The 26,342-nt window shown below is 33.3% G+C and overlaps 1 protein-coding gene across 1 annotated transcript; it reads left to right on the top strand.

Annotated features, from left to right (window-relative positions):
• Window positions 1-25,535, top strand: LOC124352842 (presenilin-2). Its single transcript, XM_046802544.1, has 10 exons — window positions 1-538; window positions 7,400-7,626; window positions 8,943-9,084; window positions 10,146-10,213; window positions 13,779-13,999; window positions 15,407-15,505; window positions 16,300-16,410; window positions 21,432-21,620; window positions 22,328-22,440; window positions 25,030-25,535. The coding sequence occupies exons 1-10, from the start codon at window positions 386-388 to the stop codon at window positions 25,183-25,185; spliced, it is 1,479 nt and encodes a 492-aa protein (XP_046658500.1). The 5' UTR covers window positions 1-385; the 3' UTR covers window positions 25,186-25,535.
• The last annotated feature ends 807 nt before the right edge of the window (window positions 25,536-26,342 follow it).

The raw sequence follows: 26,342 nt of genomic DNA, 5'->3' as shown, positions 1-26,342 counted from the left end.
GCCTATGACAGTGATGCTAGTCCAGTTCCAGTAGCAGTGTTCCATTTCATTTCATTACTCATTTGTGAAGAAATTAGTCTGGGTGCTTTGAATCTGTTTGATTTGTTTTGTATCTGTGTACAAAAGAATTTCAGGTCGTCTGGCACTGTAACTTTTTAAATAGTTGTTATTTTTATAAATTTGATTAATATTTGTTCTTCCTAAATCGACTGTTCTATAATGTAGTGTTTTGTGTTAGGTTATCTTATTGACTATGCGTAAAACATTCGATGCTGTGACTAATACAAGGATAAAATAAAGAAGACAATAATTGAGCTTATCTAATCGTAAATTATATTTAAAAAAAAAATCACTCGATCACTAATTCTTGCAAAATTACACTTGGATGTCAGATAGTGATTTTGAATTGGCAAATGAGAATACTGCTCTAATCATGGATGGTCATGTTGTTGAAGTTCGGCCTGATTCAGTTGGTGATAGAGTTGGCCGGAAAAGAAAACCAAACCAAGGCAGTATCTCAGGATCTACCAGCAGGGCAGTAAGTATATTTCCATAGGCTTTTCTCATAATAGATTCCTGGTATGGTATTTGATTTGTTGGTATCGTGAAGTAATGGCTGGAATTGCTGTCATAACTTCAACTTTTTAATAAGTGACTTACACTTATTATTCCGTTATTTTATCAAATGTTCTATTGCTTTTATCTGTGGCAGTATAATAAGCATCCAGCACTCGAATCACCGATATTCATGAGTAAAGACTCCTCGTTTTAACTATTTAACCCTTTAAGGGTAATTGTCACATTAACGGCAGGAGCGGGAAAATATGAGTTTCGCGTTATTAACTTATTGGAATTGTCCTACAGAACAAAACAATATAAGGTTTGACGGGGTGCAAATGAGAAATAATGAAGTTCTAGAACATAAAAAATGGAACAACTGTTCAAGCGCGGAGCTATATTTCCATTTTCTACATCCACATCGGGCATCACGTGACCATGATTCAACCTCATGATGACGTCATCGGATGCGACGCCATCTTTGCAAATGAAAAATTATTCTAAAATTAGCAGAATTTTGATCCAAATGAACAATGGTTTTCTTAAATTTCGAGCTACAAATTAGTTAGTTGTTATCGAGTTGAGACGAGTGCCTCCGGCCACGGGGCTGATCAGAAATATAAATTGAATTGTAATGGAAAGGCAATTATGTACTGTGTAAAAAACTTAATAAATCATGAATACTCCTAATATAAATATATAAATAGACAGTAATAGAGAACACTTACCATTAGTGTGTTCCACAGAATGTACAGAAACGAAATAATCTCGTTTCGGTCAAAACGTAAACTCTTAACATGCCCGTCAAAACACTAAGACACCAATTCATTACGATTGGTTGAACTAGTGGATGGTTGATCCATGATCGTCACGCACTCACTCGATCCAAACTACAGTACACGATATCTAGTGAAGCACTGACTTCTGCCCCGGAGTGTTCATATAACAGATACGCTATCAGTCCCAGCCGCAGATAATATTTATGACACACAGTTCACTACGATTGGTCGAACTAGTGGATGGTTGACCCATGATTGTCACGCTCTCACTCGATTCGGTAATTCTAAGCAATATATGGGTCAACCTCGATTTTTCTCATATTACAATATAATGTTCCAATAGTCAATTAGAAAAGGAAATGACCATAATTTCTTGCCGGAAAGCAGTTATAGGGAGCAGGCAACCGCCAGACGGTCATATATTGCTTAGAGTTACCTATTAGTGATCAGGGGCACTGACGTGATCTGGGCTTCAAATTTGGAACTACTCGAATTAATTTTTTTTCGAAAAGAGCAAGCAGCGCGAAGCGCTGCGCAGCGGGCAGGCATCGTGCGTGATCCTTTTTTTATTAAAAATTTCTGATAAATTGTTATTACATATTACAATATAATGTAGGTAATGTATGTAAAACAATTTTAAACACATAATTACATGCTGGAAAGCAAAGTAAACCAATATAATCCTCCCAATACAAAATCTCCGTAAAAATCTGGTAAAGGAATCTGTGTCATTCCTTTGGTCTGAATCAATTCAGTATATACGAAGATCACGCACGATGCTTGTCCGCTGCGCAGCGCTTCGCGCTGCTTGCTCTTTTAGAAAAAGATTTAACTCGAGTAGTTCCAAATTTGAAGCCCAGATCACGTCAGTGCCCCTGATCACTAATAGGTAATTCTCGCGGTTGCCTGCTCCCTATAACTGCTTTCCGGCAAGAAATTCTAGTCATTTCCTTTTCTAATTGACTATTGGAACATTATATTGTAATATGAGACAAATCTAGGTTGACCCATATATTGCTTAGAATTACCCTCGATTCAACCTACAGTACACGTTATCTCTGACTTCTGCCCCAGAGTGCTCAGATAACACATTCGCTATCAGTCCCAGCCGCAGATAATATTTGCAGATATCCAGACACAGCACACAAACAGAACATTAAAACATTAAGAACTTAACTATTTATGTATATACCCTCTAAAATCATGTTATTTGTCACTTGCACCCTCTAAGACCATGTATACTTTTTGTTCAGGAGGATGAGCAGAATACGTTGATTACGTCAAATTCATGATTTTCCATGTCGGCCTTTAATCTTATAATTTCCCCTTTGAGTACCGCAGCGTCACTAGGCTAACTTTAACTGTACGAAAAGTGTATAAAGTGCCGGCGTCGCTAATTTTGATGCTTCATATTTCAATAATATTTTATTTAGTACAAGCTTATTTTGACCAAAAAGCTATATTCAATGGGTTCCAAACTATCAATAAATATAGGTTTTATGTTTTTTTCCTTACTCTTTTGTCTGTAACCCGTATGTTGTTTGGATACTTATCAAGAGGTCACTATTTTTGGACAAGTTTTCCTTATCAGGGCAACATAAATGACAGTATTAAATATAACACACTTTTTTAACGTATTTTGAAATTTACAAGTTATTATGACAATCAATGAAAACAAGAACTAAAAGAATGACATTTTATTATTTGAAAGTGACACGTGATTCTTAAGTCTAGGCCTACTTGAAGGGTCACTTGTCTAGGCGTATGCGCTGACGAGTTGGTGATAGGAAGTATGATTCATCAGTATTTTGTTCGTTATGGAAGAAGGAAAGTATTAGGAACCTATAATGAAGTTTATTTTGGTCTCCTATAAGGAAAACTCATCCAAAAATATTGGGCTGCTATAATAACAAAATACCTACTTGATGATTTTGTCTACCAGTCACAACATATCATCGTATTGTGTAAAATAACCATTCTTGTTTATGTGCCGATAACCAAGAATTTGAGTAAATACAAACTAAAATAATAACTTATGCAGTGTTTTACCGTATTTATTTATAAAAGTAGTGTAGTGATTTGAGTTGTGTCCGTGCGTAAAATGTGAGTTTTCAGTGTAAATATAATAGGGTTATTTTGGTTTTTACAAAGTTCCTGACACTCATACAAAAGAAATGTTAGCAAGTATTTGTCTCTAGATTTAGGCCTACTAATCATATTTGTTTGTGGTATCTTGATGTTTTATTTGATGTATTGTGAAAACTACACTATTACTATGTAATTTCTAAACTCTGACTAATAAAAGTACAATTTACAAAATGTCGTACCGGGCAGCATGTTGTTTATACATATAATGACATGTTTGATTTTATTGTAGAATCATATATTATACATGGGTTTTATTTAGAATTTTATGGTCTTTATCATGGTGTAAAGCAAAAAAAAATCTTAAAAAATATCATACACACTCAAATTAGGTTAAAACTAAACATTTTATAAAAAAGTAAAAACTTTTTTAACTGAAATTTTTATATTTTTATAAAGCAAATTTTGTTTGTAACAATATGTCTCATATTCTTTATCTCATTAGAAAAAAACAGTAACAAAAGTATGGAAATCTGTGTGATAGTTATTTTACACAGTGATTTCCCAAAAGCTTACAAGTATGTAAAACACAGCCCGGTACTGTATGCATATGACTTGAGAAAATGCCAGCGGCACTCAAAGGATTAAACCAAATTATGGTATAGGTATTTCAAATTCCAGTATAAAAAGTAATAATTTTATGGTGAATAAAGAACAATCTAAGCTATGTGTAGGCTATTTATAAAATGTAACAAACAAAACAGTATAACATTTACTTTCTTATACTATTTTGAAGAATTAACGTGTTTGACACAAATAAGCATATACATAACTATTGTACATGCTGCTATTACTGATGGGCAGTATTAGTGTCATTAACAGGTAATTCAGTGGTAACCTATTACAGGGATACTGTTATTTTAGTGACAGCTGCACTGACTGATTTGGTGTTCTCATAACGATTTTCCGGTTTAGGTTACTCCGTAACCCTTAACAGCTGAGGCCATTTCGTGCAAGTAATGAGGTTAGGAATGGAATATTACACTATGTAATGTTTTTATGCGATATAAGTAAGTTAAGATTAGGTTATTGTAAATATGTTATTAGTAGTACCCAAATAGCAAGGGAGCGGTATGCCATCTTTGGTAGTTTGGATAAGGATGGTGAATTTCCCCAGGAGGATCTGATAGGTTGTTTTCAGTGGTTTGTGGAACTGCTGACATCATAGACTGGTAAGCCTCATGGTGTGCTTCCGGGGTGGACAAAAGGCCCTTGTCCTTGCCTTAAGTGCATGGCAAATGCCGCCCCATAGAAGAAGAACTACCAAAGTTAAAACATAACCTTTACAAACGCTCACATGAACTGAGCTTGAATTTGGGTACTATCTCGAGAGATGTTTTCCTTTTTAGCTAGCAGTGTGGGGTGTGCAGAGAGCCCCTCCGAAGCCCGCACTGATGGCCAGGAGCACTGCCGATCAGTAATTTTCTGATTTTAGATCATGTCCTAAGCCTACAATGTGATCTGACGTTAGACCATCTGGAATGTGACTCAAATTCAAGGTCAGATCACATGAGCGCTTGTTATGATTACCTTCGACTTTTAATATTTATATTAGGTACGTATGTATAGCCTTATAATAAATAGTAGATAAGGACTTAGTATTCAATAATTGTGTTGTATAGTCAAATTTGAATTAACTTTTTTATATATCTCGTTACTTTGTATTTGTAATATGTATTTTGTAATAGGTATTGACAGACAACAGTACTTCCCGTCTCTAGCGGCCATCACTCAAATACCATACACATGATTTAACATTGTTTATTTTTACTGGAAAATATCAAGCTGCTCTTGACTAAATCACTTGTACTTCTACATTTCAATTACTGTAATTCTGTGATCAATGATATGATCATAGTACTTAGTGAGAAGCTGCAAATAACTCTAACCTAACTGTTTACGTTACAGTTACGATTTTAGATGGTGGTTGTACATCGCGCCATACTATATTCAGTCAAATATTCTAAATTAAAAGAGCAATGATCTATTAAAATTCTAAAACTAGTTCATTCAATATTAAAAGGTGGTTTTCCAAGATATTTTTATGAATATTTTAAATCCCTGTCTCATGGAAGTGTAAGAAGCACTCGCTCTGGCTCATAAGTCATTCTATGTAATGGCTTGTAGGTTGTGGAATGCCCTTCCCTATTTACTTCCATTGATAGCCGTTCCCAGTTTATGGCATAACTGAAAGTTATGTATCTTAAGCGGTTAGCCAAGGCAGGTTTAGGCTGAGATGCTGTGGACGTAACACTGGCAGATGGATGATAGTGAGACTGTGCGCAAATTAAAGTTACGATCTATGAGGCAATGTAGCCCTAACTTTTCCTGTATAAATAAAGGTTTAAAAAAATTTAATTTCTCAGTTAGCACTTTCATCATTAGGATTCGAACTTCATCTTTCAGGTTTAAGAATACTCTCTATTATTAAAGTAGTGCAATAAATTAGATATATTATAAATTGGGTTTTATTGCACTTAACTTTCAAAACACGTAAGAGAATTATTACAACTTAGAATTAATATTGATATTTTAAAATACTAAATTAACAGTAAATAAACTAATTAATGAAAACCCACCTAACCTAACCACCTGACCGTCAGACCTACTCAAGGGTTAACTACTCTACCTGAAGGCCGAATGTCCTACAGAATGGCCAACCAGCCTACGTGAGGACTGATTTGCATACCAGAGGGCTGACTGGCCTTCTCAAGAGCCAACCTGTTATACTACCATAACTTCCGTAATTTATCTTCTCCTATCCTAAATTTTTTTTTAATACATTAGTTTGCACTAAAAAGAGGTCTGAATAATTTTGGTAAATGTTTACTTTAGCCACTATACGTGCTGTATATTAAAAAAAAAAAAAAAAAAACTCGTAAAAGGAACTAGTAATTGAACGGGCTGACAATAATCCCTCGGGCCATTAGTGTGGCCGTTCCAGATACTACTTATCAGTAAATAATAAAACTCCAAAACGCTAAGGCTGATCACCGAGAGCTAAAAATATTACAAACTCACTAAAGCACATATTATTCTAAGTAGCAGGAGGGGAATAGCCGAAAATGAAAGTGCACAGAGAATTCAATTTCCTATTAAGAAGTAAAAGAAAATAACACATTGTCTTTACTGTTTATTCTGACACATTATAGTTGCATACTTTAAAGTGCACTCACAACTTTTACATTAAATATGTAGGAAAACAACACTCACTACAGAAAGAACAATGACTATTTCTTTATTAAAATAAATACACTACCAAATCTAATCAGAAATAAACCATGTTGAGATTGTGTTCGAATAGAGTCTTTTTTAAGTGCTTTCAGGGAGGTCAGCTTGCTAACTCTACCCAGCTTGTATATTTTAGAAAATGCACCTTACTGTCTATTTAAGTGTGTAATGTCTACAAAAGACAAGAGATCGGGACCGCTTTCGTGGCTAACAGCATAGAACAGCAGCATTTGAGTGCCTCTTTTCTGAAACTGAGATCTAGCTCAATAATATTCTCCATGAAACACTAAATGTACAAAACAATTGAAAAATTCAAAACCCAATGAAAACAATATACAATGTCCTGTGCTTTTTATTTATTTGACAACTTCATGGAACACAATGAAATCGATATTGATGACAGTGTTGTAATTTTAGGTGTTGATCCCAAGAATGTTTGTATGTATGAATGTGTTCCTGCATGCAATTGTATGGAAAGTCTAGAGAATGGGTTTAGTTGTTAGTAAGATAAATATCTTCAAAAAATGATATTAATATTAATTAATGCAATAAAAAATGAATATATTGTCAATGTAATAAATATATTCTATTCAGTAGTATGACTCTGGAAAAGACATTTACAATTCTGTAACCTTAATTTGATGGACTGCAATACTCACATTTAACTAAATGTTTCTCTGATGCAGCGGGCTGGAGGGGACCGAGGTGGCAACACTGGCAGTAATTCCCCGGTTGAACCAATAGCAGACCACTCACAGAGTGATGGCCCTCCACAGGATTGGGATGATGAGGAGGAGCTCAAGTATGGAGCAGCTCATGTCATCAAGCTATTTGTTCCCGTCTCTCTGTGCATGCTGGTTGTTGTGGCGACAATGAATACCGTCGGATTTTACAAAACAAAGGATGTGTACTTGTAAGTAGATTTGTGTACAGCATTACTTATATTGACTTAAATTGTATTACTAGGCCTAACTTATTTTAAATGAATGTAGAATTATAATTAATTAAGAAGTTCGAGATTATTGATGAACGCCAAGCATTACCAACTAAAATGTCTTGTGCCTGAAATTTTTGGAACAAATTGTTTGTTTTTATTGTTTTTGTTTGATAAGAGACACAACTGACAGTGGAAGCTATATGGTTTATGGAACGTCTGTATCAAATTGTATGTTTGTTGTTTATATTAAACAATGGTTGCAGGTAAATCTAGATAACTATTATACAAAAGATTGTATAAATTGATAAGGCGGTATGGTGATTGTATTAATGGTGGAATTCTTTCATCACCAATTCCCAATTGCACTTCTTTATTGAAAATGATCGGTAAAATGCAAGTGTTTTTCCAGGGTTTTGATAACACCATCCTCACAATCTTCATTTTGATATTTAGCTTGCAACAAATTATGCTTCGGAGTATGAGAGATTTTTTTCATTGTATATTCTGAGTAACTCTTGCCATTCACATGGTTAATCTTAAGAGTGTTGGAAAAGTTTATATATTTGTTTGGAGCTCTTTGAGAGTTTCGTTCAGTGTATGAATAGAGATTCAGGTCAGACCTGAGGATTAAGTGAATGTGTCTAAACCATACATGCTGTTTAATAAGAAATATTGAAAAAAATCACTGTAATGGACTGATCTGTCAATTGTCTGAAGTCCATAACATGTGTCTAGCAGGCACATACCACAATTGTGTTCCTTGTTAACTAAATATTTATTTATTTATAGTGTGACAGTAAATATGTGACTGTAACAGTTCAACAATGTGAGTGTTTTTAGCTTTAGTGATAATGTCTTGGTGGTATTTCCGTTGAAGTTAAGAATGTTAAGTGCTTGAGAGCGAGAGCTCTTGTTAGCATGTTAGCTCTTGTTTATACAATATATACAATTGAGTTGTAAACCCATTTAAAGCCTTTAAGTGCCATGTTCTATAATAGTAGACTGTTAAATTGGGCTATGTTTATTTGTTACAAGGAACATGGGAACTATAATTGAATATAAATGGCATTGAGAGTCCTTTTTGACCTTTTTTCCTCAAATAACATTTAAGACAGTAATTTTGTCTTAGTTTGAAATATTTCACAAAGTATTTTATAGATCTTAATAAGAATTTAGGTATATTTACAAAGAAAAACAAAATATATTGGAAGAGAATCTGAAGTCACTCATTAATTATAATTAATTATTGTATATACCTAAATTTACAATTTCATCAACATCCTTTTTTGCAGAGTATACACACCTTTTCATGAAGAATCCAGTGATTCTGGGACCAAAATATGGAATGCCCTAGCCAATGCTCTCATCCTAATGGTTGTCATTGTGATTATGACAGTTGTCCTCATTCTACTGTACAAATATCGCTGCTATGAAGTAAGTTCCTCAATATGATTTCTTCTAAACTATACATACCATACCAAACCACTGAAGAGTTCATTATGATTACTACTATACAATAGTAATGACTAAATCCATATATAGTTGTCACTCTTTATAATTGAACAAATTTTGTCACGATTGTACCAAAGCTTATTAGAGTAGCTAACTTAAGGCTCTATTTGTCAAGTGTGACAAGAAAAGACAAAAATGCAATTTTATTGGTCTGCAATGTTTTAATTAATATTGTATACATTAATTTTAATAATAATATCAAACTATTAATGATTATTTTTTTGTTGGATTTTCTATCCCCTCTTCAGTTAGAAAACTAATTCCCCCACCCCCCAATTTAATAAAAAATTAATACAAGCTGCGTACGATTCCTGCCACCATTCTAGTTATATCAGAATTTTTCGTCATGTAGCTAAATAAGCCAAGAGCCCATTTGCATTGCATAAGAACACCACCTGGTTTTTCTTGTAATTGATAAATTAATTTTCCCCCAAAAAAGAATCGCTCATCAGCCACACTAGTTCAAAATGGGAAGGTATCAAAAAGTGTGTAATTAAAAAAAGTATGTTCAGAAAAAGAATTATCGTTTAATTCTTCTGATAACCTCCCACTTTGAAAAAACTAACATGGCTTCCAATCAACTTCTTTTTAAGGGAAATTCCTCTATTTATTTCAAGAAAAACCAGGTTGTGTACTTATACTATCCAAATTAGCTCTCGGCTTCTGGACTGTAATGTTTCATTTCATCATACTTGGAAATTACATATGCACGAATATCTATTCAATTTTATGTGATTAATATAACAAAATTAAAAATGAATCTCTTTAATCAACTTTAGGTATACTGAGGTATTTGATTTAAAACTTACAAATGAGTATATTATAAAACATGGAATATATTATGTAATTTAAACTCAAAAGGTTTAGTAAGAGTAGTGATAATTAGCATTTTTTAATTGAACGTTTTTACAATGTCCATTATTAGATATTATGTGCAAAGAATGTAAGTGTACACATTGTTTTAATATAAATTTTATTTCCAGATTATTCATGTGTGGCTGATTTTGTCTTCTCTGATGCTTCTGTCCATATTTTCTTATCTCTATTTAACGTAAGTCACTTGATTTGCACACATATTGGTTTTAAGTACTTTTATTGTATCACGTTTATTGTTGTTACTTAACACTCTTAAAGGTCAGACTAACTTAACTCTATTAACTTAACAACTATTTATTTTTTGAGTAAAATAAGTAAAGATCGTTAGCTTTATGAAATTTTAGTTTAATTTTTAATGTGTTACTTGTTTAATTGGTCAAGCCAACGTTATGCAAGTTCAAACAGCTATTTAATATTAGTACAAAATACATGCACTTTATAGTTTAGTTTAGGTTTGATGTTAGTCTTTTGTTTAATTTAATCTAAAGGCTTATAAGACAGCACAATGTTTTACTACTTAAACCAACTATTTCTTTTGTTTACATAAAATACTTAACCCTCCGAGCGTCCATCATATTTTATGAAGTGCACACCTGTTTTGTGAGGTTTTACTGGCTCTCTTTGTAAAATCTATAATAAATCTAAATATTAACTTAAATATAAAGTGTTATATACCATTTTTTCTGCAAAGAACTGAGCTTTCAGACTGTATAACTATAAAGTTAGAAAAATAATCCCCTTACCTTAGAAGTAAAGAAATTAAAATAAAAAAAAAAAAATAAAAAATATAATATATATATATATATATATATATATATATATATGAGACAGCTTCTAAAAGTATACTTTGAAGAAAATAAACAGAAATTTTTAACAAAAAATATAAGATATTGAAATATAGGACAAAAAGTCACAATAAAACACACACAAAACAATTAGTAACTATATATCTGTATGAATAGTATGTATCTTTCTGAGGTGTCAGTTTCAGAGGTTGAGACGGCGGTGAGACGGCTGAGGAGTACAAATGCCGCTGGAGTGGATGAGATTCCTTGCACAGTGTTAAAGAAAATTGTTCCTTCTATAAGTGTTGTATTCTCTCACATTTGTAATTCCAGTTTATCTTCAGGTATATTTCCAAACCTCTTAAAAATCAGTAAAATCATTCCAGTCTACAAATCTCACAGTAAACAACTACCAGAAAACTATAGACCGATTTCAGTTCTATCGTCCTTCTCAAAAATTCTTGAATCAATAGTCTGTCAAAAACTTGTGGCTTTCCTAGAAATCAACAACATTCTCTCTACTCAGCAGCATGGCTTCCGCCAAGGGAAATCCACTACATCAGCCATCTTCAATTTTATAAACGAACTATCGCTTTCTTTGGACAATAGACTTCATTCCCTTGGTGTTTTCTGTGATTTAAGCAAAGCGTTTGATTCCGTTGATCATAATATTCTCCTTGGAAAACTAGAAAAATATGGAGTTAGAGGTCACTCTTTTCAATTCATGAAGTCGTATTTGTCTGATAGGAATCAAACCGTCCAAATCCATGATGGCCAAAATAAAGTTTTCTCATCATATAGAGCTGTTACTTGTGGTGTTCCTCAAGGCTCTATTCTTGGTCCTGTATTATTTCTCATTTATGTAAACGATCTTCCAAAAATTTCAACAGACCTCAAAGTTACGATGTTTGCTGATGATTGTTCTTTTCTTGTTTCCAATAAATCCCCACATTTGGCTATATCGAATTCAAACATCCAGTTGCAAAGTTTAAATCAGTGGTTCAATTTAAATAAACTTAAATTAAACATCAGCAAAACTAATATCATCCAGTTTCATCTAGGGAACACAAACCAGTTTAATATCCAGGGTCTTATCAAACTAGGAAGCGAGGAAGCCAAGCAAGAAATCTCAGTTAAATTTCTGGGTTTATATATCGATAATAGGCTCACATGGGGTGGCCACGTGGAACATGTCTGCAAAAGGCTTCGAACCATGGGATTTGCTCTCAGCCGTCTCGCCAAGGTCTGTAGCCAAGAGGTTCTACGAACAGTATATTTTTCTCACGTTCAATCGATTTTGAGGTACGGGTTAATGTTCTGGGGTCCATCCAGTGTAGTAAATTTTAATAGAGTATTTGTCCTCCAGAAATGGTGTTTGCGAATCATCTCAGGACGTAGGAGATTCGAAACTTGTAAACCTCTTTTCGGTGAATTAAAAATACTTACTCTGGCGGGTCTGGTGGGGTACGAGCTATGCTCTTTTGTTAAGGGCAATCCAAAGCTTTTTGTAAGCAATGGACACTACCATCAGTATCCGACCAGATCAAGAGGGCTGATATCTGTGGCTGCACATAGTACTAGCGCATTTGAGAGGGGTCCATACCACTTGGGTGCAAAAGCTTTCAATGCATTGCCATTGAATATTAAAAATGAGCAAAATCTACGTTTATTTAAAAAAAAACTAAAGACACACTTTTTTGATAAATGTTTTTACTGTGTAAGAGATTTGTTAAGTTAGATATAGTTTTAGTATTTTGACGTGTAATGTAAAAATGTATTTTGCATTTACGAATAAAGATCTTGAATCTTGAATATATCTACGAATTTTGATAACTATATAGCAAAGAAAACAGCACAAAATACACTGTAAATGGTGAAATTTACACTTTCGTATCTTAGCAACAACCAACAAGGCATATACGCTTCACTGGAAATAACAGCTGATGAAAGCGATGTAGACTAATGTTCAATACAGACTACGAGAAATCCAAAGACCACTAAACACAAAGGAAATTTCACGAGCTTTCGAACTGTATAGGTTATACGGCGATTTGACCGGTATTGGCGTCGTAAAATGAATTTAAAGACATGAATGTTCATAGTCGAAATTTTCGACAATGACGTTTAGTGAAAGTCCGAGTCGTCGAAAATATCGACGATGGACGCTCGGAGGGTTAAAGGTTGTTAGTTATGGTGTTTTTATGTTAAGTTTCACTTGTGATGTTTAATGTTGATCTAAGACTAAAATTGTTGTTGCTCAACAGCTGTAAAAATGCATTTTCTCAGTTATTTATTATCTGATTATAACAAATGAAGTAGTAATAATTTTGTAATTTTACACTCTTTTTTTGTTCTTACATTGGTTTTTGTGAAATTTGGCAGCTTTGAAATAGCCACAATTTTAAAGATAGCAACACTATTTTCGTATCATTATCTGAAAATTAGGTGGTTATCTATAGATATTCATGCCATGTTGTAACATTAACTTATGATCATTTTAGAGTTATCAATCTCTCGTAGAAAACACCCACAGACAAAAAGAATCAAGCAAGATAGGACTACATTAAATTACATGTTTCGTATATTTGTACATCCATCTTGTGAAGTTTAAATGATTAGTTTCTCAATGTTTTGTACGTTGCTTTACAATTTATATTAAAAAGTATATAATTGAACTAAATATGTTTGCATATGTATGTTTTATATGTGTATATGTATTCAGAATGAAAATTAACATACAAAAATCATATGTTTGATAACATCCACCCAAGGTGTTTTGGAAGTTTAGGATACACTCTTTGTCAGTTCATTCAAAAGTTTCTTTATTTATGAGGCATTAAATTAAAAAGAAGTTTGGTTTGGAATCAGGATTTTAAAGTTAAATGGTAGAAATAACTATAACATAAATAGAATAGAAATATGACTTGAATAAGCAAAGAGACATTTGCTGTGTAGAGAAATCTTACGAGCTTACAACATCCCGTGTGACTACTTCACCGTTGGCTTATTGATGTGGAACTTTGCTACGATGGGTATGATATGCATCCACTGGAAGGGTCCCCTACGTATGCAGCAGGCTTACTTGATATTCGTGGCAGCTCTCATGGCCCTCGTGTTCATCAAGTACCTCCCGGAGTGGACAACATGGGTGGTGCTCGGCGTTATATCCATTTGGGGTGAGTATCGGACTGATAACATTCTCACATGTTTATTCTTCAAAAACTTAACAACTCAATTTTATAAACTTTAAGTGGTAAGCGTTGTGTAAACTAAATTACTATCATAATCTATCTCTATGATAACCCCAGTAACTAACTGAAAATTCAGTAATTAAAAAATGTTCCATAAAATCTAGTAGGAGCCTCAGAGAATTATAAAAATGTATATAGTTTTCTTTTAACCCTCCGACTTACTCGAGTATTGTTTTTGTTCTTTGGATATAAATTGAAAAACGTGTTTTTTAAATTTTTTGTTTTCTATGTTTCACTCCATGTAACTTTCATATGACTTGAGATAGGAAGATACTGTAAATGTACAAAATATACACAGTTTTGTAGTGAACAAAAAGATTATAACATACACACTTATTTACAACACAAAATTTTTTTGATAAAAATGTAAAGTATGTATTTTTTTGGGCAGTACGTGTATCCATAGTGGTGTTTGATGAATTGATTTTGACAATATTCTTAGATATAACAATATTCTTAGTCTTTTGCTATCGAAATGTTATATATTTTTCACATACAAATCAGAGAATTCATATTCATTACAATCTAATTTTATATTTTATATTATATATATATATATATATATATATATATATATATATGAGACAGCTTCTAAAGTATACTTCGAAGAAAATAAACAGAAATTTTTTACAAAAAATATAAGATATTGAAATATAGCACAAAAAGTCACAATAACACACACACAAAACAATTAGTAACTATATAACTACGAATTGATAACTATATAGCAAAGAAAACAGCACAAAATACACTGTAAATGGTGAAATTTACACATCTTACATTTTTTACAAAAAATATAAGATATTGAAATATAGCACAAAAAGTCACAATAACACACACACAAAACAATTAGTAACTATATAACTACGAATTGATAACTATATAGCAAAGAAAACAGCACAAAATACACTGTAAATGGTGAAATTTACACTTTCGTATCTTAGCAACAACCAACAAGGCATAATACGCTTCACTGGAAATAACAGCTGATGAAAGCGATGTAGACTAATGTTCAATACAGACTACGAGAAATCCAAAGACCACTAAACACAAAGGAAATTTCACGTGCTTTCGAACTGTATAGGTTATACGGTGATTATTTAGCATTTACCATATATGTTTAAGAAATATCCAAAAATATGCTGTACAAAGACAAAAACCAGTGTATCATTCTTGGAGTTTCTTATTATAAGTCGGAGTTGGAGTTTCTTATTATAAGTCGGAGGGTTAATGACAATGTCTGTTGTAATTGAGATTATTTAATGACCAATAAAAGTTTAGAATTTTTTAATCTCAAATGAAAAAGGTTAAGAATAATATTTTCTTTTGCAGATTTGGTTGCAGTACTTACTCCTAAGGGTCCATTGAGGATTCTTGTTGAAACTGCTCAGGAGCGGAACGAGCAGATATTTCCTGCACTCATTTATTCATGTGAGTAACTTACATGAATGGCTAAATTGTAATAGTGAGTCTTCTGCTGTGTTGTTTGAGGTTTGTCCGTCATACAATGATACTTGCTGTAATGTTAAACCTTCGCCTGGAGTCCAGATGAGTGTGTACCGTTAGGGCAGACACACACTGGTTACAGTAAACTGTTCACTTAGTTTGCCATATTTACACTAGATATATTTGTTAAACCTTCACCTGGAGTCCAGATGAGTGTGTAGTTGGGGCAGACACTCACACTGGTTACAGTAAACTGTTCACTTAGTTTGCCATATTTACACTAGATATATTTGTTAAACCTTCACCTGGAGTCCAGATGAGTGTGTAGTTGGGGCAGACACTCACACTGGTTACAGTAAACTGTTCACTTAGTTTGCCATATTTACACTAGATATATTTGTTAAACCTTCACCTGGAGTCCAGATGAGTGTGTAGTTGGGGCAGACACTCACACTGGTTACAGTAAACTGTTCACTTAGTTTGCCATATTTACACTAGATATATTTGTTAAACCTTCGCCTGGAGTCCAGATGAGTGTGTACTGTTAGGGCAGACACACACTGGTTACAGTAAACTGTTCACTTAGTTTGCCATATTTACACTAGATATATTTGTTAAACCTTCACCTGGAGTCCAGATGAGTGTGTAGTTAGGGCAGACACTCACACTGGTTACAGTAAACTGTTCACTTAGTTTGCCACATTTACACTAGATATATTTGTTAAAAGAGTGTATTCATACACCTAAAAATTTGTATTTAATTTGTGTCATATTGGCAGCGACGGTGGTGTACAGCATGGTGAAGATGACAGCTGAGAACACCCAAGACTCGTCCAGCCAGCAACAAGAGAGTTCTAGTAACACAACCAGCCCCAACACCACTAGTCCAGGTGAATATTTCCCTACGTATGTGCAAGAATCCATGCTTGGCCCAGAGAAATGCACCCAACCAACTGAAACTTTTACTTCAAAATTTCTGAAGAGATTTTACAAATTTTTGTTATATTTATAGTATGTGTTTTCTCTTAGTAAAAGTAGTTCCATACAGTGTTTGTGCTGCTGGTGGTACAGTGGTAGCTGTAGTTGTGGGTACCTACATCTTACATCAACCCTAAAGTCTTTACACCTGGATTGTGTAAAGTATGTCTATATTTATGCATCGTGGCATGTCTATTCATGAACAACAACTGATTGGCAGTTAAAAAAGACCACCACCCACAACATTGTGTTTTCGTCGTACTTGGTGTGGCAAGAATCATAGATAGATAATAAAAATAATGAAATATTGTAGTTTTATAAATAATAGTTGACTTGAAGTTTGTACTTTCTATGTTTATGTTTGTACACCATGCTTATCTATTTGTGCTTAAAATAAGAAGCATATTTTCTGAAAAACCAATTTGTGTAAAGTGATTAGTAGAGGATATGACTTGTAGTTCTTAAAATATAGCCATTTCCCTGAATTTGAAAATCCCTTCAAATAGTGCGATTTTTGTATCATTAGTCAATCTTCAAAGGTTTCTTTTTGTTATTTGCTTCTTTAATTTTGTACAGTAAAGCTTACGCCAACAGTAATATTTTGTATCGTGCAGAGTAAAAGAATGTACATTGTATTGGCTTCTTCTTGCATGTCAAACACTATCCTTATAGATAGCATTATTTCAGTCTCTGAGTGATGGGTTGGGACCCTTCTATTCATTAGCTCCTTTTTATCCATAGTACATTGTAAACAACTCTGTTGTCGTCTAAAACTTTGGGTGAATCCCTTGTATTCATCAGTCCCCTTTTTATCTATGGTACATTGTAAACAATTCCATTGTCATCTAAAACTTCAAATTTCCCAATTCAAATTATTTCAAAACAACCATTCCATCGATCTGGTTGAATGTTGATGTTTATTCTGTTCATTATTTATTTTTCATATTATAAGATCACCCAATTCACTGACAATACTGAAAAAAACATGTTCTAATTTGTAGTGTAAGACTTAAACAAACTTTTTGCTCTTTGCTTATCGTAGTTACCTAGTAAGTGTTTTTAGATTATCTACATTCTTCAGCAGGTGGAGGGGAAGGTGTTTTGTGTTGGCCTACTCATCTTCCTTGACCATATCATTAATGAAGTCAACAGTGTAAAGCTTCTTGGTATACATTTTTATTCTAATCTATTATGGGAGACCCATAACATTGTAAACAATTTGTTTTTAATGTTTATTTTAAATTGTGATTTATATTTTTTTATTCTTAGGTTGGTTGCGACATAGTCTATGTATGCTATGTATGCATTGTATGCTAAATGACAATAAAGGAATTTGAATTTGAGTGATTTTAACATATAATCAATGGCAAGCCTGCCACGGTTAACTTAAAAACACGCTTAAAACAAAGGGAGCCATTAACAATGTTAACCCTTTTACTGCCGACGTCCGACATGTCGGACGTCGGCATTTTTGCCGAAAACGCCAACGTCCGATATGTCGGACGTCTGTATTTTTTATTGTTACTGGCTACTGTTAAGTTCAAATGCCGAAATATCCGGTATTTTGGTTGTTTAGGAGCAAAGGATAATGAAAGAAGCCATTTGAAGAACTTTGGATTTCTATTTTTGTCGTCTTTGACTAGAATTGACGAACTACCTAGACAGCTGTCAATACCAGTTGATCGGGTTATGTTACTGAAATCTTCGTTCGTTGTTGTTGTTTACAATGTTATTCTGTTGATCAAGGATAAAATGAGTAAATTAAGGAACTACTCTGTTTGTAGCAAAATAAGCACAGCTAGTGGTGGGTCGAGAAAAAAATCAAGGACCATTTGTGTGGCATGCAATAGAGGTGTGGATGCCACCTGCTTTGGACAGCAGCTGCAAAGGTGCTAAAAACTTACATCAGGCACGTTTAAATATTGTAAATATGTAGAAATCAGGTTTGGGTTTTGTATACTTTTTGTGTGTTATTGCTTTTTATAAACTAATGAATGAACAGAAGTATAAGAAAAAGTGTTTTCGTGTGAAACATCGCAGTGTACATCCAATGTCCAGAATTTGAGGAATGTTGAGTTTTGGGAAAATCCTAATAGTGCAGCTATGTTTCAAGGTAACACCTTCAAATTTGGTAAATGTTCTAAGCAATTGCTCTAGTTTATAATGATATCATGCTCATAATTTTAGTATAATTTTAAAAATAAATTAACACATGCCAAACACAATTTTTATTTTTTTATTTATTTTTTATTTACATAATTTTTAAAATTAAATAATGAGTTTGTTTCAAATTAAAATGTCTTTATATTATTTAAAAAAACAGCATTTAAATACGAGTAAATAAAATAAAAATTCATGCAAATCTAACGAAAAATAAAAAAGATACAGCATTTTTTGTAAATGAATGCACGACAGCGATTTTCCTCCTTGGCAATTTTGGCTGGTACAATAAAAAAATGGCCGGCAGTAAAAGGGTTAAACTAGCAATTACTTGCTAAATAAAATGGTATTCAGTTAAACTGGCCTAATAAGAGGATTTAAAGTTGCCTAGTTAGTTGAGAATAAAACATGTTACTCAATTTAATACCCACAATAATTAATAAACAACTTATAAGATTTGCAATTGATGAGTTATGATTACTTATTATTTTGTCTGAAAAAACCAACTGTTGCATTTGTGATTTGCAGTAGATTTCTTTATTATTGTCGAATGTAACTTCTGCAAAACCAGTTTGTCTCAAAGCAAACTTTCATCTTGCGCCTCCAAATAACCTAACAAATACTTAAGTGATTTATTGCTGCTCCATGCGTGACCTTGAGCTCAGTCAGCAATCCCTCCCTCCCCTTCAAACCCTCGAAAACAAAAGGGGGAGTCTAAAAGTAGCAGCAATTAAAACACTTGCTACTATAGATAAACCTGCTTGAAAAGAAACCTGCGCAGAAGCAAATATCTGAGCAGCATCACCCAGGAGGAGCCCCCCTCCGGCGGGGGGGGGGGGAAGGGTGGTGTGGCGAGCAGGGGATGGATAGCGGTACCAGCATCTTCTTGTCTTTGTTTATCAGCTGATTGGATTGTGTCTCGCTCTCACAGTTTTTGTTTTGCTGCTATTTACCTGTTCTGTAACTATATTTTTATGTGTAGGCTTATACAAATGTCGCAGTTTAAGTGTTAAATTTTATTAAACAGACACGTGTAGTTGTGGTAGGCACCATATACGTATCCAAGGAGCTTTCATTTTGTTGTGAGGTAGGTCGCGCACTAGCAGTGGTCATTAGAGATGTGTCATTGGTTCTTGACCAGTTCAATTCGAATGGGTCGGGCAGGTGAACAAGTGATCTGTATCAGAGTGTTTAAAAAGACCGGTTCACCTCAAAGCCAACTGAATAAATTTGATATTGTTTTTCCAAATCAAATACATTATTTTTAAGAATCGTTAAACCATATAATATTAGAATATAAATTTTCATTTTAAAACCCTTGTCCATAAAAAATAACATTATATGGAATTTACTAAAGCTATAGATTCTATGCCTTAGGTTACACTAGGTCCCCACAATCGTTCAGTCGTTCCTTTCATTCATTGCTAGCCGATTAAGAATAAAACCGTAATCGTATAACTTGACTGGGGAGTAGGAAGTCTGGGTATTATGAAAAGTGGTGGGAACTTAATTGGTTACATGTCTAAAATATATTTTTATTTATAAAAATAAACTATTTTCAAACGAACAATTTGTTTAAATTTTAGTACTTTATTTAAATTATTTATAAGGAAATAACCTCACTTATAATAAATGAAAGGCGCGTGAATGAACCAAGTCCATTGTTCATAAGTATTAAACATTAAAAATATTTAGTAATGTATCAGGTAACTAACAATTACATTTTTAAATCAGTTTTAATAGATACATTTTCTAGATACCTGAAACAATACATTTATTGTTATATATTTATCCATTAACTTTACGATATGCTGTTTCTTTCCCTATCCGTTCACTTTTTTGCAAACGGATCCTTTCGTCCATTCGGTCATTCTGTTCTGTCGTTCATTTGTTCTAGCGGGAAGGCTCAATAACTCTGCACTGACCGTTTCAATTGAACGGAGCGCAGCAGTGAATGATACCGATTGAGCCGGATAAGTCAGATGATTCGATAGAGTGAGCACCGTGCAATAGTGGGGATACTGGGAGAGGGCGGCATCAAATCGGCAGAGGTGTATTTACCCCACCCTGCGTGAACTCAAATCACCCAGAGTCTTTGTAAGCGGTTTACCTATAGTGAACAGGCAAGCAGACACAGCCAGTGACTGGTGTGCAGCCTACAAGTGTCTGTCTGTTTTTATTATGACTCCTTTTTCACTCACTACACTTCCAAGCTGCTGCTTGTTACTTTTAAACATTATCTCACCTCTCTATCTACAAATGCTGCATGGCAGTTCTTTATCTGATATTTACAAATTAGTATTGTTAAAACTCAATTGAAATAAAAATGAAGTAAAATTCTAAAAAGTTGATTGACAATCGTTTTTAACTTGTATTTACCATACAATTAATTATATTTTGTTGTCACTGAAATTTTTTACCCCGATTAATCAGCAACACAGTTGTTTCGCCCTCTGAAAAGTGGGAGTCAATTGTATATATGTTGTGAAAACAACACCTTCTCAGTCTCAGCTGTAATCTGGTCTATAAATTTTGTATTACTATAAACAAAAAATGTTAAAAAATGTATTTTTATTGTATTGATGGACTGATGGTTAACAGAAATCACACGGATGTGAAAATTCCATTATCTAATCTCGTTGCCTCAGAACATCACGATATTTTGAATGTACTATTGAATAAACATAAAAATGCTGTTAGGATACACAAGTACTTAATTTTATATCATACCAAATCTAGGTGTACAAAATTTTTACCAATGTTCCTGTTTCAGGAGACCCAGAGAGTGGGTTCACACAGGAGTGGGCTGAGAGTCATGAGGAGCGGGCAGCTCACAGAGCCCAGCAGGTCGGTAGGAGCTACACTAACAATCGCCATCAGCCTGCTCCCACCCCTGCGTCCACCTCTGACAATGCCATCGGACCTTCTCAGCTTCCTCTCACGTGTAGCGACGACGAGGAACGTAAGTAACTACTCATTTATCTTTGTGAATACTAAACTAAGAAATACATCCAGTTGGAGTTTAATTAACTCCCCAGGAGAAAAGTTTTTCAAAGTTTCCTGATATCAAAGAATAAGTTCAATCTAGGATTACCTCATTCTCTTTTATGATTTTTATTTAAATATTAATTTTAGTATATTTAAATGTAGGTCAACCTCCTCAGAAAAAGTTTAATCCAATCTAATCTAAAAATGGAAATATCCTGTGATAATGTTATGATTTGAACTCGGAAACAAAACCTGCTAATCAATATGGTTTTGTGCACCATTAACGTTTGAATGGACTGAGTAAATAAAAGAAAATGATGAACGAATTTTTGGTTCAAGTTTCCATTATCCAAGAATGTTAAAACATGATAATTGGAGGAAACAGAATTTTTCCGGACATTTGCCATTGTTTAGTGATAAAAAACAATCAGTAACGCTATGTTTTGAGACCTGCAATCTGATCTCTTCCTCAGAATTTTGTGACATGCCCAAACTCTGGTTGGAAGTAACTTTATTTTATATTGTTTGTTTTGCATTGTTCATTTATTTATTGTACTAGTTTAAATAAAAGAGCTTATGACTTTGATACAGGTTGAATTTAAATAAGATCATTAAAAGATTGATGGAGACAAAATATAAATGTATTTAATTTATATGATGTATTTTCTTTCTCATTTGAAGGTGGTGTAAAACTTGGTCTTGGAGATTTCATCTTCTACAGTGTCCTTGTTGGAAAAGCATCTTCATACGGAGATTGGAACACAACTCTGGCCTGTTTTGTAGCTATTCTCATCGTAAGTACAACTAATGTTAACATTAATATTTAGAGACGACTTTGACAACTTAAGATTTTATATTGCACTCAAGGACTAATACTAAATATTCTTCATAAAAAAAATGAATGTTTAGCCAAAGTAATAAAGTAAAACTATAATTTGATTTCAGTTGTGTTTGCTATCCTCTCTTATAATAAAGTTAAAATGGGACAAATAAGCAAACCAGGAGATCAGTATATAATCAATCAGTGCAATTTATCTCTCATTGTCAGTTTCTGGGAAGGATCTCATGATTCACAATGATGCACCTAGGAAGGCCAGAGTGGAGTTAGCTATCTACAAGTAGAACTGTATTATAAATAATGCTCTCTGTATATAATCAATCAGTAGTTCGACTTTAATCTTGATGTTCTTGTTGTTGGTGAAACATGACCTCATTCTGGCACGCTCTCTGATAACTATAATTACCAGGTTACAATATGCTGAGGAAAGACTGAGTTGATACAAAGCCCAATCTGACAAGTCGGCTGGTGGCAGTGTGGTTTTTTATATCAAGGGGGATCTTACTTATGAGCAGTGTTCACTTCCTAAGGAAGTGGACCCTGGTATTGATTTTCTCTGTGTTGTCATGCACTTAAAGAGAAAGAGGTTTGGCATTTTAGCAGTTTATAAATTCCTCAAGTTTGAGATACACTCTTCTTGAGCCTTTCCTTCGCTCTTTCTTTGTTGACTTGGCTGTTCAAGTACATATTTATGTATATTTAAGAGATAATAATATAGACTTGCTCTCAAAAACAAGCAATGAGACTAAGTATTTAAACTGACTCTTGAGGGAAACTAATTCAATACATTTTACAAATCAACCAACCAGAGTTGGTCACGCATCAAGCAATTGAGTGGGTACGATCCTACTAAGCAAACAGAATATGAGTCAAAGTTTAAGGGAGTAAGGTGAACTTCAAGGGAGATGCTTGGGGCCCATACTTTTCAACCTGTGCACATCAGAATTTCCTACTTGTGTCCAGAGCTGCACGCCACATTTATATGCTTATGGTTGTCAGCTTCACTTGTCCTATGATTCTGAGTTCTTTCAGGATGTCATTTTTCAAATGAACACTGACCTTGACAAGATATTGTCTTGGTCCTCCGAAAATGGCCTCAAACTAAACATAGGAAAGTGTTCTCTGCTACATATAGCACCACAAAACCACCACAGACCCTCAATGAGAGTGGTTTAGAGATCACTTTTGGTGGCAAGAGCCTATCAATTTGTGATAAGGTCAAAACTCTCTGTAGTCATTTTAAGCAGTGATCTCTATTTTGCAGACCAGTGTCTCATAATAACCAGTGCGCGCCATTGGCAGGCTGACGGGTTTGTATCCGTTTAGAGGTTTGTGGCCTGAGCCTATAAAACTCCAGCTCATGCAGTCTTTAGTCATCAGTTTTGTATTATTGTTACCCTGCCTATGGAAATAATATCACGATGCATGACGTTCAAAAAACTAAAGAACTCCACAAAAACTTTCATTTCATAGATTATTAAATGAGCTTTCAGAATGTATGCCTTACTTGAAAGGTTATATGTGTACTTGTAATATGTATTTAAAATAGCATTACTGGATTAGCTAAAGTACACAATGTTAAATTTGTTATTTTTGTATACAATCTCAAAACATTACAAACCATTTTAAAACAAATATTATGATATAAACATACATTTATTCTTAAAGGGAATTTATTCATACAACTATATACAAATTGCAAGGTAAACTAAAATTAGTGATGGTTTACTATCCAGCATCTTATACCCAACGCATAGACTCAACTGTTCAGCTACTCGGAGGTAAACAAACACAATCACTAATTTTCGTTTAGTTGATTATTTGTGTAGTCGTGTAAATATGTCTTCTATAGGAAATAGTATACAGGACATGTATATTTATGTCTTGTTATTGGTTTGTTATGCGTAGAGATCTTATGAATTTTTCTTTAATTTTAAGTAATCCAAATGTATGTTCAGATTTATTTTAAATTAAAAGGAATACATTCTGGATCAACCCATTTTATAATCTATCAAACCAAAATAGTATATGACTTAGTTTTTAAAATGTAGCAGTTTCTTTAACTTCTACAAATCTATTTAAAATCTAGTGGTATTCTTGAATTTCTTTCTGTGCTATTGGGACTGTCTACTTATGTTTAAAAGTGGCTGAAATTGGTTGGTGGGTGATTTCATTTAAAAAACCTGTTAGGATTCAAGAATTAGGAATGCATTTTGTAGGATTTGGAATCAGATTTGATTTTACAAATTTCTGGATTTGACCGTCACTAGTAGACAGATTTAAATCGGAACTATTGCCAAATCATATCCCCTCTTTACTCTGAACATTCACTTTGAATGGAGTATTATTTACAGAAATTCCAAATGCAAAGTGTTGTTTTTATTTAATTTGTGTATTTAATTGCAATGCTCTTGCTATCTGTGCTTCATACTGTTTTTATTACATTTTAGAATTAATTTCATATTTGACTATAAATGAAATACAAATCTGTAATAAGTTAGTGTATTAATTAAACAGGAAAACTCATCTCTCTTTCCTTTGCTAGGGTCTTTGTCTCACCTTGCTGCTGTTGGCTATATTCAAGAAAGCGCTGCCAGCTCTCCCGATCTCCATAACGTTTGGTCTCATTTTCTACTTCGCCACTCGAGAAATTGTCCAGCCGTTTGCTGACGTTTTGGCAACACAACAAGTGTTCATATAGTGGAATGTAATCCAGATGTGATAGTTGCTCTGTGTTTAAAATATGCTAATATTGACTAATTTTGAATATAAATTAATAAGAACTGTGACAACTCATTGTGTACTTTTGAAACCTGCATTTAGTGTGTAACAAGTTGTATTTGACTAAATGATAATAGTCATTCACTATTAATAAAATTTTAATGTTACTTAAATTTAAGCATCTATAACTTATAATTGCTTAGTTTAGTGATCCTATACTTTAAGAGCTGTTTAATTTGATCTTATTATATACAATTTTATTTAAATCTCTTGTATATAACTGTAAAAGATATTATTTTTACTTAATTAAAGAAGTTCAAAAAAAAAAAAGAGATGAGTCATGGATCCCTCAGCGTGATGTTACTATTTAGTAAGACAATAGAATAAAGTCACACTTGAGAACTCAAGTGGCTACTGGAACTAACGATATGCCTGCCCAACATTTGACCCGACTCATTTTAGTGTCATCCATGCTTTCGTGTGAGTCACACTACCTTTATTTCATCTCTTATAGGTCTTCTATTTAGAAAAACAAATTATACTTAATTTTTATCTTAGAACTTATTCAATAGATATTTGGAAGTTTTTAACTTTTATATCAACTTGAAACTCATTCACAAGTTTGTAGCTACAATTTTAATTAAATCTATCTATTAGGCCAAACAATTTATAAATTATTTAATGTTTTTACTTACTATAACAATTTTGAATTATATAATATTTACAAATCTAAGTTTTTTCTATTTGGCCTAATTAATTCCATAATTACTATTTAGAACACCATTTAGTTGATTAGTTATAAGTGTAGCAAATTAATTGGCTACATTGGTACATTGCAATTATAGGTACCTTATAATATATATATAAGAACCTAAAGTTTTGCATAATAAGACTGCTTTTAAAATCAGATATAATTACAATTTTTTATGTTACATTTAAAAGATTATCATATTATAAAAACATTTTAAGACAACAGAAACTCACTAAGTTTTTGTCTTATAAATAATGTAACGGAGTAAATTAAACAGTTATACGTTAATCCTTTGCTTGTAAAAATCAAAGATAAAGAGAATATAAGAAAAAAGTCAAGTGCATTAGGTGCAATAAAACATGTTTGTTTATTTTTTAATCTCGGGT

This window comes from Homalodisca vitripennis, chromosome 1 (genome assembly GCF_021130785.1).
Source record: "Homalodisca vitripennis isolate AUS2020 chromosome 1, UT_GWSS_2.1, whole genome shotgun sequence".
NCBI lineage: Eukaryota > Metazoa > Arthropoda > Insecta > Hemiptera > Cicadellidae > Homalodisca > Homalodisca vitripennis.
The sequence above is the reverse complement of the archived record's forward strand: the minus strand, read 5'-3'. Positions and strand labels throughout refer to the sequence as shown.